Here is a 12,115-nt window from a genome sequence, read left to right on the forward strand (position 1 = left end):
ACCAGAGGCAGAAAGTTAAGGCTAAAAGTTTAAACTACAAACATTTGTTAGGTTGAATATGAGACTAAAATAAAAGATAAGGATCGTCAGGCCTTGACTATTCACAAATTGCCTAGAATTTGTGATTATTGATGCCCTTTGATTCTCCTTCTCCTTCCAACCACCAACCATTGAATATTTCCCTGCTCATTAACACTTGGCTAGGAGTAGAAAGATAAAATGCTAATCAGCCAATCGGGCTAATTGTTAGCAGCAATGATCATTATTTTATTTTATTTTATTTTATTTTTCTTGAAGTTGAGGTAGGGAAAAGATGAAATCTTTTACTAAAATGTGGGCTGGAGATTCCTAAACTTTGTGCCACCTTCCCTTTCTTTTAGTGCATACATAAGTTCAGATACTTTGTTTTTTAGTAAGATATTAAAGTGAACAAAAAATTGAGTAATTCATCTGTTCTCAAATGTTAATATAAGTTCATATTACATATTTCCTATTGCCTAGTGTTTGGATAGTCCTATTCTCCTACAAGGAAGCTTCAGGATTTAATAGTTGCAACTTTAAATGTAGGCCCATATAAAGAACTGCACCTGCTCAGTGGATTTAGACTAATAGGGAGTCAAGGTGGAGAAAATGACTTAAGACTACCTTCCCCGTTGCCTCTGCTAGACATTACAGGGCCCTCCCCACACCAAATAAGGGGAAGAGGAATGTTCTGAGCATTAAGGACACTAAGAATAAATCTGAGTTATCATGGATAAGATTACTTTCAACTCTTTATTTCATGTTTTCAGATGTAGACCCCAAGAACTGTAATAATCTTAGGAAAACTGCGAGGGATTAAGCAATACTTTTCAGTTCCCTTTCCTTCTTTCATTCTTTCTTTATTTTTTTATTGCCTATCTCTATTTGGGGCTGGGGAGCTGGTGTGTGTGTGTATGTGTATGTGTTTCCCAGTGCCAAAAAAAAAAAAAAAAAGTACTGCAGAGTCCTAGGGAGATGAGGCTATTTTTATTCGAAGCTGATACTTCTGCCTGAGCCACAAGTGCTGCTTGGAAAGGGCTCAGGTTGTTTCCAGGGGGAGAAAGAACTCTGCAGAGAAGATACAAGTTCAAGAAGACACAAGGGAGCAGCGGGAACAGCCAGGAAAACCAAGAGCCCTCACTCTGCACCCAGAACGCCCCCAGCAGAGTTCCCGAATCCTAAAGTACTCTGCGAAGTACCACTAGACCCGGACTCTTGGCCTGCCTTTTCCTCTCTGGAAACACCATGACTGAGATCACTGCGGAAGGTACTGCTACCATTTTCCGATAGTATCAACTAGAATACAAAGTAGAGATTGACAGTCAATGTGCCGACTTAAAATCTTGTTTTTAGTTCATTGCTTTGATCAAGTGACTCCATACGGGGTCAGAGAAGGGGATTTGGGGCCTGAGAGGCGGGCAGAGCGGTGTGTTGGGGGAATGGGGAGAGGTTTCTCGGAAATTTTGCGTGTGGAAACTTTTTTGCTACGCCAAAGGCCCCACTAGTGAATAGTGTCACCCACACCTCTATAAATAGCCGTGGCCTTGTAACATTGCTGATATCTCACCTAGCAAAAATACAAGGCTTGCAAGCGTGGAGACCACAATGAACTTAAAAGGTTGTATTTCATGTTTCAACTTGGAATTTGAGTATTTTGCCTACTGGTATTTTAAAATAGAAATCCTAATTTATGTTTCCTTTCTAACTGGAGTATATAAATACACCCACATACAGATTTGTATACAATTTAAGATATAAGTTCTCCCTCAAAGTTCTTTTTTTATATTTTACTAGAGACAAGGTTTGGAATGACAGAAAATCACTACAGATCAATGTGATTTCCAAAATAAAGCAATTTTAAACTGGCTGTATTCTGATTCTTTTTATGCACTCATGTTTCTTTCCCCCCTAAAGGATGAATTCTATCTTTATTTTAAAACAAATATTTTATTTCAATACTTATTCTGAAAAGGTGCATGCGATAAATAAAGCATATAATATTTAATTATTTCACCATGGTAGTAATTGTTTTACATATGTATTATATGTAAAATGTATGTTTAGTTGTAAATATACAAATGTATATATCTAATTATATATATGTCTAATTATATATAATTATATATATAATATCTTAAGCTAAAAAGACACTTTAAAACAACTCAAGCATGTTGAACACAGACACAATCCGGTTCTAGTTGGTGTAAAAATTTGGGAGGTGGATCTAAAATTTGCTTCTGACAGCTGTAAGAAAATCAGACAGGTGGTGCTCTCAAAAGCTTCCAAGCTGAATGCTGTGTTGGTTTGTTTTTAATCAGACAACTAAAAAATAGAACCTGAGGTTTTGGCGCTGTGGACAGACAGTTCTATGGACACACAGTGACATAAGAGTTGGAGATTTTTTGTATTTATCAGAAGAAATATCTTACTTGTACTTTCCATTGAGACATTTAGTCTGATACCCTAAATTAACAAAAACAACTGCTGAGAGATTTCCCTGTATATCAGGTATTTTGCTCAGGGCTTTGTGTGTATTTACTTATTTAAACCTCACACAATTCAATTAAGTCAGCATTATTATCTCGACTTGGCAGAAATAGAAACGGTAGCTCAGATGTTCGGTGACTTGCTCAAGACCACAGTATTGCCAAGATTAGAAGCTCGTTCCCTGAAATCTAGTTTGTGTTTTCTCTTTTCTGTAAAAGGATATCAGGTTTCCTCTTCACTCATTTTAGTTGTGAACTTGCTAACTAAATATAAGCAGCATTTTTTCCTACTCCTTAGATATTCTGAGTCATCCAGCCTTTGGTTTGTCTTAAAGAGTGCTGTCTATAAAAACTTCTTGCTTAGCCCGGCACAAGTTGCTAAGGTACCTATGAATATATTTCTCTACCTCTGCACAGGACTGCCAGCTGAATCAGGAGGTCACTTGGCCAAAACATTTTTGGCTTGTCTGCAGATTATGCTCTGTAGACCTTTGCACTTAATTGGTAAAACATTTTACAGGAGAATTCTTCAATATGAAATAGAACTTTTCTATGTTCTCCCCATGGGAGAGTTTAAAGTGTTCTTGGAAGACCTCCTGGAGTCACCCATTAAAAATCATTGAATTAGAAAGAAATTAAAAATGCAAAAATGCCACCCAGTTCCTGGGTGATGGTCATTTCCTACTCCCTGGCTTTAGCAGTTCATAGGACCTATGTCATCTGAACATCAATTATGTGCTCTTATCATTTTCTGGGATGATTTATTAATCACATTTCTCAAATAATAATTAGACTGCCAAATCAGAGCTTAACTTTTAAGGTTAGCACTTCAGTCATTCTCAGTGGTGATCTAAAGTTTCTTGCACATTGCTTCTACTAGACACTTTTCTTTTTGTCTTCACAATTCTCACTTTTTGTGTCTCATCTAGCCTTCTTTTAGAAGTGAACTTTTCTACAGGGCCTTGGTACAACCTGGAATATTCTTTCCTCTCACCTGCTATATTTCTTTTGCACCACTTTTGAACACATTACTGCAATGTAAACACTGCATTAGTGGCCTATGACATCTACTGATTACTCTTCTGATCCATTTATCACAGAACAAGCAAACACATCATCGTAGCACTTAAGAAAATTAGAGTTCAGTAGCCTCTTATAGAGTTCTAGTTCACTGTCCTCATCTCAAATTTTGAAAAAACTGAGGTTCATGCAGTTATATGACTCTCCATGGTCATTAATAATTACAGGAGGTCTGATGATACACTTCATGTCTCCGTTGGTGTATCCCAGAGCTTATTCAACCATAATGCAGGACATGTCTCTAAACCTTACCCAGTTCTTCACGTAGATTTCCACTGCATGTTCCAAGCTCGATGACTTTATCTGACAAACGAAAGGAAGTAATGCAAGGTATGGAATTGTCTTTCAAGAACAGAACATAGAGTAACCAGAACTAGGACCAAGTTGAACACCAAAGGACTTTAGGCAAACAACATCTTTTGATTCTGGCCTTGATAAATTAATAAAGATAATTATAATTACAATGATAATAACACTTCACATTTATTCAGAAGACATTATATATCAATCGCAGTGTTAAGCTTGCTTTATGATCATTTAATCTTCAGGACAACCAAATGAGACAGGAATAGGAACCTGAGGTTTAGAGAGGTTAGAAATTTGCCTGAATTCACACAGCTGTATATGATGTAGCTAGGACTCACAACCACATCTCTGATCCCAAAGTCACATTGAATACTTCAATACTAATAGTTAGCCTGGTATGAATTTGGAGGTTAATGGGGGCCTACACTAGGTCCCTGTTCTGGTTTGGCCAGTGCTACTTTGGGTAGGTTAGAGCCAGCCACAGACTGGATCAGACTCAAACAGCACTAAGTTTTAACACTATAAATAACCTTCTATCTTCTTTGTAGAGGCTCAGTTATTCCTAGACAAGTGCCTAAGTTAGTTTCCCTTCTGAGGTCCATATGAATTTTCAACTACCAATTTCAGCATCTATTTGACAGTATGTATCACTAGGCAAAATACATTTTGAGTAATTTGTTAATAAAATGACATTTAATTAATTCTTAATAGCTTTGTTAAAAAGATGGAGATTTTTAAAAAATAAGTTTAAAAAGTATGTAATGTTTTCAAATTGCCAGTTAACTAATACATAAACAAATTATTGTTTACAATAATTGTGCTCTTTTGGTCTAAAGACCTCCAAAATAGTAAGAAATAAAATATTTACATAATGGATTCCTGTTGATAGAAGTCCAATATATATAATTAACTTGGCATTACTAGAACACTTAGTTGAGAAAAATTCTTTTTTTAAGTTATAAGTTATGTCATTCTCTCAACTTCTAAACTATTATATAATTTCAGGATTCAGGAGAAGGGTTATTGTACTGCATATTCTTTTCTTACTATTAGTTCAAGCGTATTTCACTGCTTCTGTATCAAACCTATGAGCGGGTTTTTATATTACACAATGCACTGCTTTGACAGAATCTGTAGCACACGAGGAACCATGGTTGCTCTCAAGGAAAAAGTTCAATAATTCATAGCTAAACTACTTAACAACTATGTACAGACGTTATACCATTTAGAGCAACAGATAGTAAAATTGAAAGAAGGAAGAGATCCAACTTACATATCTGTATTTTTCTGACCAAAACCAAGAGCAGCTACTCTGGCCTAAGTGGAGATGACTTGTTTGTAGCAGGAGGAGAAAGAGAATAAAGAACTAGGTTCAAGTCTAATTACTTCCACGTATGTTCTCCTTTCCAGGAAAAACAAGAGACCACAGAATATCATTTTTAGATGCAGAAACACATTTTTAAAGTAGAAATTAATAAGCCAGTATAGTTGGAGGAAATCATGATGGTAAGAAGCACAGTTAAATGAAAATATGTGTACAGGTCATTTAAATGCAAGGTTAGAATTCTTTTATTATTATGTACCACTAGAGCAAAATGCAAAGACCCTTGGATAAAAGCCTGGAAACCACAATAAGGGAAGCTGTTGGCAAAATATAGGGCAATGATAGCGAGGACTAAGAAAATAAAAAAATATAAAAGGAGAAAAAAAGAAAAGAACAACAATAAAAAATATAGCCTCCAATTTTCAAGAAACAGAGGGGTACAGAATATGCTATGAACTATTCCATAACATGAAGTCAACAAAATCCAGAGTATGGGAATCTCTACAGTACAAACAACCAAGTTCCCTTAAATAAGTTATTAGGAACAAAAAGAGATGCCAAAGAAGATTATAGACTAACACAGTGGTCAGCAAACTGCGGCTCGCAAGCCACGTGTGGCTCTTTGGCCCCTTGAGTGTGGCTCTTCCTAAGCCTTAGGAGTACCCTAATTAAGTTAATAACAATGTACCTACCCATATAGTTTAAGTTTAAAAAATTTGGCTATCAAAAAAATTTTAATCATTGTACTGTTGATATTTGGCTCTGTTGACCAACACACACACACATATTGGTAAGTGAATTTACTGACCACCAAATCCTATATAATAAAAGCCTAATATGCTAAGTGTCCTGTCGTCTGTTCATCCGTTCAACCAATCAAAGCGTAATATGTTAAAGATATGCTAAGGCCACTCAACCGCTCACTATGACATGCACTGACTGGTAGGTTAGCTTGCTTCTGGGGTCCGGCTGATCGGGACTGAGCGAGACCGGCTGGACATGCCCTGGAGCCCTCCTGCGTCCCTCCCTGGCCCTGATCGTGCACTGATGGGGTCCCTTGGCCTGGCCTACACCCTGTCAAAATTTGGGACTCTTCAGGGGATGTTGGAGAGCTGGTTTCGGCCCCATTCTGCAGGCAAGGCCGAGGGACCCCACTGGTACACAAATTCGTGCACTGGGCATTTGGTTTCTTTATAAGTGCAAATTATTCTCTAAAATGAACAGTCTGTTGTTATTGAAATGGAAACCAAATATACTAATGTTAGAGGAGTCCAGAAATGTACATTACATTTGTAACAGCAGACAAGGAAATGCCGATTTTTAAATATAGTCATTATAATGTGAAAATATGGAAGTTAGTTTCATATAATTTTTTCCAAATTATCAGTGACATTAATTAGAGACATTAATTAGTAACAGATTATTTTGAGATGGTCCATGTGAAAACCTAAGAACTTAAAAACCTAAGGAGCCAATATGATGCAAGTAAAATAATTCTAAGAAACACTGTGGTCAGAAACATCTCGGTATTGACAGGGTATTAAGGGCCAAGGTCTTACATGAATATCTCTTTTAAATATCACAGAAACTCTGAAAGGCTAGAAGGCAGATATCGCATAAACCTGATCGTTCTGACTAAACTACTTGACCTTCTGTACTGCTCAAGTTGAATTTAGAAAAAGTGAAGAAAGCAGATTGTAAAAATCAGTGGGCGATATAGTTCATTGAAAACCAGATAGAAAAAGTGATGCAGAGCTGAGAGAAGGCAGCATTAAAATAATTAAAGGCAGTGTGACATAGTAGAAAGTGTGTGGGGTTTCAAGTCAGAAACCTGGCTTCAAGCATTAGCCTATTACTTAACCATATGTGGTCTGGGGAGGATGGGAGAGCCTCATGGGGCCAGGCCAGAAACTAGTGGGTGAATCTTGGTTAATTGTGTGTCACATGGCCAGATAATTTTTTCAACTTTTTATAAGATCTTGCCCACTGGTAAAATTAAGTTTATATTGTTTTAATTGTGCAAAGCAACCATGGTGCAAAATCTGCAGTGAAAGTGAACAGAAAATATATCTCTTTTAGTGTCAGTCCTAGCTGGATTCCATTAAGAATCTTTTTGTTGTAGTTTTTTTTTATTTGTAATAGTGACTCTTCCCCACCCCCTAACCCCGCACACCTTGAGCACACAGTACCAAGGGAAAATGTTCTGTTTGCCACCTTAAGTGCTTTTTGTTTTTTCTTATTTATTTTTGGTCATCATTGTGACTATAATTTAAAAATCATGCTACTTTTACAATGCAAAATGAATTGAGCCTATTCAGTTATTCCAAGGGCATAGGAATACTTAGAGATTTAAAGCCTCCAATACTGTTTGCATTAATTTTTAATCAGTTAACAATATTTAATATGAGAGAAACATAAAATGGTGCAACTAAGCAAGTTTTAAATCGTCTACATTGACCTTTGGGTTGAATATATCAATTTGAAAGGAGAATGCATAGATGGCTAAGATTTTTCTGTTAAGCTTTTGGTTTTACAGTCATGGAGTTTAAAACAGTATTTTCTTTTCTTCCTTCAAATAAAAAAAAGAATATATTTAGAAATGCAATTTAAAACCTGTAAATGAGGTGAAAACCTTTTTTTGGTAACTATGCATTAATATCTTACAATTATTGCAAGTTTATAGAGTTTAGGTTCTGTTCATCTTCAAGTTCTAGGAAGATTTGTGAAAGTTAAGTTTGTTGCCATCCGCAATTTTGATTCCCTGCGGATAATCTGAGTGTCATGCACAATATCTGTTAGGAAATGTTTACTTGAGTGTCACATAAACATATATTGCCCCAAGCAAGGGTTATTCAAAGATAGATGAACTTCCTGACACAAAAATATAGTATTTTTTTCATCTTCAAAGGAAGTTAAAAAGAATATTGTTGGCATATGTGTAATGAGTAAAGTTCTCCTTCTCTCTGTACAAATGATGCTCTCTAAACATCAAACCTTCCACATCTCTTTGCTAAAGCAAGCTGTCAAAGACTCACAGAATGTATGATTTTGAGAGATCCTTTGGTATGTAAATGAGCTGTTTCCTTATAAACCACAGAGCCCATCTCACAATGTACTTAAACATTACATTAGCAAATATATATGGCTTAAGTATTTTCTAATCTGGTAGCTATGACAGAGGCTGGGGCATGTGGTCTTCACTTAAACAAATTGAAGATACAATGTTTTAACTATAGGAACAAACTTCATTTATATTCAGCAGCCTGCTTTTTATAGGGGAATCTGGCTTTATTCAGGAGGCAGGAGGCTACAGCTCATTGCAATGGACTGGTTTTACCTGTCATACTCTGTTGCTGCATTGTTCTCTCTCCACTATGAGTTACTGAAATGTTGAGACACATGAAAGAAAGAAAAAGCGCTTAATATTTAGAACTTAGTTTTAAAAAGGGTCTTAGCACATTGGATGTAAGAAAATCAGTTTCCACTTATTTAAACTCTCAAAATACATTTTTCTCAAGGTTTCCCTGGAATATTTATTGTGACCTTTTAGAATAAAATCATCATGTGATTAAAAGAATTTCTGTGGTAGATATTTGATACAATGTCAAGACAGAAATGGTAAATACCAAGTGTTGCGTCTTTGACCTTCAGTGCTGGAGCTATTATTTTTGTCCCTGCTTATTCCTATTTGACTTATGTACAATTACCTGGGAGGAAGAGAGTGTACTATAGAATCTTTCAGTTATCTTAGTATGGTAAAAAAACAAAACAAAAACACCACACAAGTTTGTGAATATAAATCTGCAGAAGTATTAGATGCTATGTTTAGAGGAAAGCAAATAAACAAAATAAGTCCATTTGAAATATAACAAAATTTTAGATTCTATTAATTACCAACTTATAAACAGACTTATAAAGCAGGTCACCTCAGAGTTTCAGTTGTAATCAATATTTTAGCACCTATTATGTACTAGGCTGAATGCCAGACAATGGGGACATGAATATGAGTAACACAAAGTCCCTGACTCTAATATAGTAGATTGAAAAAGAAAAAAAAAGATCAGGAAACTTAAGACTGTACAGATTTAAACACATATGACTACAGTTGGTTTTATGAATGATGGGTGTTTAATTTAGTTGAATAAAGTCATGCTATCGTTCATAAATTTTATAATTAGTGAACACATTGAAACAGGCTGAAAATAGTTTTAGAATGATAAAGAGTGCCCCATCATTAACTCTGTTTATCTGCATTGCACATGCCATTGATGGGAAAGTAAATGGCTGGACAAAGAACAAGGAGATTAGGAGTAGGTTGGATCAATGTAGAAATGAAGAAAAAGGAGATAAGTTGTAGGGGATAGGTCTGTGGGATGAAGCCAAGGTACAGATTTCCCTGGCTATGAAATTGGGTAAAAATCTGGGTTTAAATACTCTATTTTTATTAAGGCATCCTATTGTTAATAATATTGAAAAGGTTGGATGTCTTAGAGTCCTGACTTATTTTGAACTTGTTGTTTGTTGTGATTTCGAGGTTTCCCCCCGCCCCTCTCCTGTATAGTTTTCCCATTATTTCTATTTCCATTGCTGCTTTTCATTCCCAAATACTCTATTTTAAGCTTAATTTGTATTTATGGAGCACCACTTCTAATGCATAAAGTGGTTGAGTGTCAGTCTATGAACCAGGAGGTCACAGTTCCATTTCAGGTCAGGGCATATGCCCCGGTTGTGGGCTGATCCCTGGTGTGGGGCATGCAGGAGGCAGCCAATCAATGATTCTCATCATTGATATTTCTATCTCTCTTTCCCAATTCCTCCTTCTCCAAAATCAATAAAAATATAAAAAAATAAGAAATGATGAAATAATAGTTAGATAGGTACTCATTAAATAAGCTTCTTTAGGTTAATTGCCGGGAGCCGGCTCATGCTTGCTGTTTCAAGGGACCTGGCATATATGGCATACTGTTCTTAAAATGTTTGCTCACCTTCTTGGCACTATGTGTTTTAACCAAGGTCTCTGAGAAAGGTTGTTTCCCCAGGTAGGGATTTTCCCCTGAAGTTAGGGAGGGAATAAAACCTCTTAACTAAGTGCCAGGTGGGTAATTAATCACTTTAACTACGAACAATCATGCTTAAGCTACATAATCTTTACTCCCTGGAATGGAGATAAGAAACGCCCTATCCTTTGAAATAGAGATTGATGGGATTGGAATCAACTGGTATAAATACAGATGTAAGAAGACAGAACGAAGAGAGACAGAAATTGGCACAGAACCTACACAGAATGTTCTCTAGAGACAGAAGAACTTCGCTGGAGAGAACATGGCATATGGCGCCCGAACAGGGACCCCTAGGTAAGCGCCCCGCACTCGGGACGGATCAGACTCCACCGTAGGAAGAGGGTGGATAGTCTTCGCTGACTCCGTTCACAGCTTTGGGAACCCCTGGACCTGCTGGGGTTGGACCCCAGCAGTTAATAATGAGAAATAGGCTTTTAAATAAAAACTAACTCTATGGTCAGTGTTGTTCTAAGTTCTTACTATGAGAACCAGTGTTAGAGACTAGTGGTCTTATCAGGATGTTCTTGAAATGAAATATATACAAATGTAGTACTCAGGAGAGATGAAATAATTGCATAAATCACTAGATGATACAAGGCTGTTTCCTAGAAGTTCCAATTATCTAAAAGAAGTAACAGTTAAAATCTATAAATAATAAAAGGGTAATATGCTAATGAGACTGGACGTCATTCTGGACATCCTTCTGGACATCATTCTGGATATCTTTCTGGATAAAGCTGGAGCGGGAGGGAAGCCACCCTCGTCCTGAGTGCCTGCCAGTGGTGTTGGAGGAGGGAAGCCCGGGTCCCAGGTGCCAGAGGGAGGCCAGTGCCAGCAGCTGGGTGAAGGAAGGCCTATTCTTGCATGAATTTTCATGCATAGGGCTTCTAGTTATATATAAAAATTCTGAGATAGAATCCTTGGTTTCTTACCACTCAAGTCTAAAGTAGACATTTATACACATGAAACAACTAAAGAATGGATTGATATAAAATAAATAAATAAACTGTTATGAGATGTGATTATCAGAGAAATCTAGGAAGAGGAAAATAGATGAACTTGGTTGATGAGTGATTCTCATAAAGAAGTAAAACTTAAGTTAGTATTTCTAAGTAAAAAGACAGGAACAGAAAGAAAATGCAAATAATTGAATTTCATCAATATCCCGAGATCCTGAAAGTTCTAGGTTAATTTATTTAACAAATAATTATTTGATAAGTTTTCACTAAATTTATATCTTGACCTCATGCTCTATGTTGAGGAATCAAAGATAGAGGAGACACATTTTATTGGCATTTGGGGCAGGAGAATTTGTCAGAAAGGTCTTTCTACATTGCAGGATAATTCGCATGCAGTAGCACCCATCACCACAATTTTGACTCCTCAATCCACTCATTTTCCTGAAGGGATGCTAACCTACATCCCAGTTAATGACCAACTAGAATGAACATGCTCAACTATGAGAAACTCCTGGCTTAGTTATCTTCTAATCTTACACAGGAGATTCTTTTTAAGTAAAAATAAGAGATTTCTATAAGTGGGAATGTCTTCTTAAAATCCTCCTGTCAATTACCAACTGAGAGTCAGAATATTAATTATAGCCATCTGGTCCAGCGATTAGAGTTTTCTGGAATCAAATATAATCTTTACTGAAATGTAATTATGTCTGGCTGCTTTGATTTGCTATTTATAATTCTACAGGAGAAAGAAAAAAAGACAATAATTTTAAGGAAATTTGGGGCAAAGTGATTCACAAGTAAATGGAATGATGTGATTCCCCCTTGAGAAAAACCAGTGAAAGGTGATGGCTTATTTTTGTGTACTTGAGCTAATAAGTT

At 36.4% G+C, this 12,115-nt stretch overlaps 1 protein-coding gene across 2 annotated transcripts in view; it reads left to right on the plus strand.

The window, feature by feature from the left end:
* Positions 1–747: 747 nt before the first annotated feature.
* Positions 748–12,115, plus strand: part of TRDN (triadin) — a 270,709-nt gene continuing 259,341 nt past the window's right edge. For both annotated transcript variants that reach the window (XR_013996185.1, XM_081094750.1), the window contains exon 1: positions 748–1,288. Coding sequence is in view for 1 of the 2 variants with exons in the window: in XM_081094750.1 (XP_080950876.1) it covers positions 1,267–1,288 (22 nt within the window). In the remaining variant the exon portion in view is untranslated. The remainder of the gene's footprint in view (positions 1,289–12,115) is intronic.

This window comes from Myotis nattereri (assembly GCF_964212035.1).
Source record: "Myotis nattereri genome assembly, chromosome: 6".
NCBI classification, from domain to species: Eukaryota; Metazoa; Chordata; class Mammalia; order Chiroptera; family Vespertilionidae; genus Myotis; species Myotis nattereri.